The sequence below is a fragment of the Triticum aestivum genome, chromosome 7D (genome assembly GCF_018294505.1).
Source record: "Triticum aestivum cultivar Chinese Spring chromosome 7D, IWGSC CS RefSeq v2.1, whole genome shotgun sequence".
Taxonomy (NCBI): domain Eukaryota; kingdom Viridiplantae; phylum Streptophyta; class Magnoliopsida; order Poales; family Poaceae; genus Triticum; species Triticum aestivum.
In genome coordinates this window covers 29,680,948-29,685,636 of record NC_057814.1, presented here as the reverse complement: position 1 = coordinate 29,685,636, position 4,689 = coordinate 29,680,948, and the positions used below count along the sequence as shown (strand labels likewise).

At 52.0% G+C, this 4,689-nt stretch overlaps 1 protein-coding gene across 1 annotated transcript; it reads left to right on the top strand.

Annotated features, from left to right (window-relative positions):
- LOC123168471 (stem 28 kDa glycoprotein-like) lies at nucleotides 1-1,431 on the top strand. Its single transcript, XM_044586357.1, has 2 exons — nucleotides 1-513; nucleotides 887-1,431. Exons 1-2 carry the CDS (start codon nucleotides 56-58, stop codon nucleotides 1,269-1,271), a joined length of 843 nt encoding a protein of 280 aa, XP_044442292.1. The 5' UTR covers nucleotides 1-55; the 3' UTR covers nucleotides 1,272-1,431.
- Nucleotides 1,432-4,689: the final 3,258 nt, after the last annotated feature.

The following is a 4,689-nucleotide window of genomic DNA, read 5'->3' as shown; positions in this document are numbered from 1 at the left end:
GCACGGCACTGCAATAAGCAGAGCACCACAGAGCTAGCAGTAGCACACACTAACAATGGCGATGGCAAAGGTGCCCATCCTCGTTGCCGTGGCTCTCATGGCCGCGGTGGCCTCCTGCAGTGCAAGGGAGCCCAACATCTGTATGCCGCTGGCGGAGGTTGCGGCGACTGCTGCTGATGACGCCGTGGCGCCACTCATCCACGCGTTGCGGCCGCTTCTGGGCTCCGGCGGGCAGCTCGGGAGCCACGGCGGCGTGCCGTGCGACAGCTGGCGGCTGGGCGTGGAGGCGTACAACGTGCGGGACTGGAAGATGGTCCCCGCCAACTGCGAGGGATACGTGGGCCACTACATGCTCGGCAGCCACTACCGCCGCGACTCCAAGGTCGTCATCGACCAGGCCATCGCCTACCTTGACAGCCTCAGGCTCGCCGGCAATGGCAAGGAGGTGTGGGTCTTCGACATCGACGAAACCATGCTCTCCAATCTACCTTACTACGCCACGCACGGCTTCGGGTATGTACGTGCACATTATACATGCTATTTGCCTATTCCTTGCAGGTGTATTTGAGCAGGGGCCTGCACTGATCTTTCCGTTTAGCAAAAGAAAAATAATTCTATGTGTACCTTGTTAAAATTGACCCACTAGGAAACACCAATAACATCATGACACCATGAAATTGAAACCGTCCTTATCAACAAATTTACGCCGTAGTGTCAAAATTAGTAGTAGCATATGACGTGAAAACTCATGCTGCGTGTGATACAGCGATCGATGTCCAAGGAACAACACGAAGATGCTTTATTTTCTTCAGTATGCAGATCAACTAGCTGACATCTCATTAACCCATGGACCTGTAATAATGTGTGCACATCAACCCATGTGCAGGGCTAGGCCGTACAATGCGACGAGCTACAACGCGTACGTGCTGGAGGGGAGCGCGCCTGCGCTACCAGAGACAAAGCGGCTGTACAACAAGCTGCTCACAGTGGGCATCAAGCCGGTGTTCCTAACGGGCCGGACCGAGGACCAGAGGGCCATCACAGTTGCCAACCTCCGCCGCCAAGGCATCTCCGGATGGATGTACCTGCTGCTCAAGCAACCAGGGTTCAAGGGCTCCGCAGTGATCTACAAATCCGGCGAGAGGCAAAAGCTGCAGGACGCTGGGTATGTCATCGTGGGAAACATCGGCGACCAGTGGAGCGACATCCTCGGCGCACCCGAGGGTGCTCGCACTTTCAAGCTGCCCGACCCCATGTACTACATCGGCTAGGCCCGCAGCCATCGATTTCTTGTGGTCGATGAATAAGCTCCTTCTGAATAATTATATACATGATCCCGTCTGTTGTTGTTGCTTGGTTAGTTTCCTCAGTTGGGATCAATTGGTATTATCAATAAGACGTACGGGAGTAAAATGGATGTTGCTCAATCAATGGATCCATGGGCTGCTGCTTTTTTTTTCTTTTTTTTTCACGAAATTCATGGGATATTGTTGTTTGATGTGTGGTTCGTCTGTCATAATTTGGATCATGCACAATTGCGTGGCATAGCGGTCTTTTGATGGTTCATGCTTGAGGTACCAGCACTACGTAATAGTTGCACAATATTGGAAGTGTTTAGCTGCCTGCATATAACTCCAACCCACATCTCCTATCCTAACTCCCTTATAGGGTGTTGTAAGAATTCGAGAGAGTTACGGTAAAGTTGTGATGTTCTTCACTTAGAAACTGAAGAGCCTTCGGGGAAGAATGAAAGTTTCAAAGGGAAAGTGTCAGGTTTGAATAGGAACTGCAATTTTCAAGTTATCATCTCCCCTGAAACATTCCCTACGTTAAAAATACACCACCTACAAGTGTCATGTAAAATTTTGGCTTATTCGTTGGCTAATTTCATATTTTTAAGGCACTTTTGTTATTTCAAATATTTTTCTAAGCAACATGCTTCCTCTGTTCCAGAATAATCGAAGTTCTAGGAAGTCTAGAAAAACTAAAAGTGAGGACGTAGGAGCTGCTTTACAAAAGATATTTAGCTAAATGACATCCATTAATGGTCCTAAAAAAGTCAGTCGTTCATGGCAAAAAGGGGAATATCATGGCCTTGAAAAGGAGATATAAATGATCGGGGTTATGGTGATTTGTCATAACCTTACTAAAGTTGCATGATACCTTTAATTACGGAGTACCAAGAGATCAGATACCGTCTTTGTCTCAACCATAAATGATGACGACCAGGGATCAGCGGATGTTGTTTATAAGACACCGCTAGCACCTTATGAGAAATCAAAGTCTTTGGTTTCCAGGGGAGTATGGTCGCAAGGTTGAAACATAAAGGAATTGACGGAAGGGCACCATCAGGCGTGGAGACTGCGGCTTAATTTGACTCAACATGGGAAAACTTAGCAGGTCCAGCCATAGCTTATTGTAGGTCCCAAATGATTACAGACTATCAACATACTAATACGCCATGGATACCAAATTTGAGGTCTCAAGTTCCCGGAGAACTTTCAACAAGAACATCATAAGTAATACCATGAGCAGCAATCCAAAAAATGAAAGATGTGGAAACGTCCAGCCAAGGAGGAGAGCTACGTCACCTTGTTCCTCCGCCGCCGGATACTACCGTGTGGCTTAGAGCATCTCCAGCCGCGCCCCCAACAGCCTCCTCCCCCTCCCCCCAATCCCCCGGCGATTTTTTAGCGCCGGCGCCCAAAAATTGGCCCAGTCGCGCCCACAGGAGCCTGTTTTTCGTCGGTTTGGGCCGAAACTGGCGCCGACGGACCCAGGACGAACCCGGCGCGCTGGGGGGCGCCCGGGGGCGCCGCGTCAAGTGATTTTGGCGCGAACGAACTGCGGGCACGCCGAGTCAGCGACCCCCGCCTCGTCGTCCTCACAATGCCTCGGTTTCCCGCGGGGAATCAATGCCAAGGCTGCCGCCGGTCAGCCTTCCATTGATTCCTCACGGGCGGTGCGGCGATACCCCCCTCCCGCCACGCGTACACACGGCGCCCACCCATGTCCGCTATATAAAGCAGCGCCTCCCCTCGCCTGTGGCCGCAACCCACCCACAGCCGCCGAGCTCTTCCTCTCTCTCCCCGTGCGCAGGCGCCGCCGACGTTCTTCCCCTCTCTCCCCGTGCCCAACCGCGACGATGGGCGAGAGGTTCCCCGATGATGGGGCGGCGGTCAATGGCGTGCCCCCTCCTCGCGTCGTCAAGCCGAAGACGGAGCCGGGTCTGGCCGCCGTGAAGACGGAACCAGGGCTCGCCGCCGTGAAGACGGAGCCAGGGCTCAACGACGCGGCGGCCTTGAAGTGGGCGCGCGAAGACTGGGCGCGGACGAAGCTGGAGCGCCAGCGCCTCGCCCTAGAACAGCGATGACGACGCACCTCCACCTACGCCAAGGCGACCCCGGGCAGGGGTCCAGCATGGGCGGCCGCGTGAAGGAGGAGAAGGACGATGAGGACAACGGCGGCGGCGGCGACTTCGCCTCTCTCAGCGCATTATTTGGCTTGTAGTCGCAGCCTCTTGTGTTTTTTAAGTAGTTTATCTATGTAAAAAACTATTTCAGTTCGCCGAAGTATTGCTGTTTCGCCGAATATTTGTCCCGTTCGCCGAATTTTAGTCGAATTAATGTTGAAAACAGTTTAAAACAGGCGCTTGGGGGCCGACCCTGGGGGCGTCGGCTGGGAACCCGATAGCCCCCAGGCCGATTTTAGTACCGGTTCGTCCCCAGGCAGCGATTTTTCGAGCCACCTTGGGAGCCAACGGCTGGAGATGCTCTTAGTATATATCGTGTATTTGTGTTAAGTTCTAGTTGGGATGATGTGACATCGAAGGAACAAGTGGTCTCATACCAGAGCGCATCATTATCAGTGATGTCGCATATCTCACCATGTACGAGAATTCGGTAGGGCAGCATAAAAAAAGAATGCAGTAGGGCATCACAGCATGACAGTGGATTTTTGGAGCAGGGTGCATTGGAGCACCTTATTTTAAATAATTTAAAATAACATTGAAAATTTCAAAAAAATCCGAAAATAATTCTACATCGTCATATGGATGCATATTACACATGTTTAAAATTTAGTGATGAAATAAGTAAACACGTGAGTTATATAAAAATGACAAAGTGGTGATTTCTAAATAATGAACAATACATGCACTGTTCACCTTTTCAAATCACGATTTCATCATTTTTGTCTAAGTCAAATGGTTAGAGCAACTTCAATGGGGCGACCCAAATAGACGGCGATTTCGTCCGCTTTTTGTTCGTTTGGGTCGGCCGTCCGCCCGACGTCCGTCCTTTTTTAGATTTGGGTCGGCAGTGCGCCCAACACGCTGACCCATTCATGTCCGCGTGCAATTTTTAAAATTTAGTGATCAAAATTGAAAAAGGCCCACGGCCATAGATCGTGCCAGCGGCCAAGTCGTCGCCCTAGTTTTGGCGCTCCAGCGCGCGGGAAAGGATCGCGCGCGGGGAAAAATCGGCCTAGCGCGCTGGTTTTGGCGCGCCGCGTCCGGCGCGCGTTATTAAGAAGGCGTTCCCTTCACACTCTGTCCGCCGCCCACTCGCTTCGCCGCCTCTCACTCGCCTCGTCGCCTCTGCGCCACTATGTCGATGCGCCGCCTGGGCGCTTCGGATTTTCGCGGAGTCCGCGAGCGCCGCTCCGGCGCCTTCTCCTCCAAAATCTGAT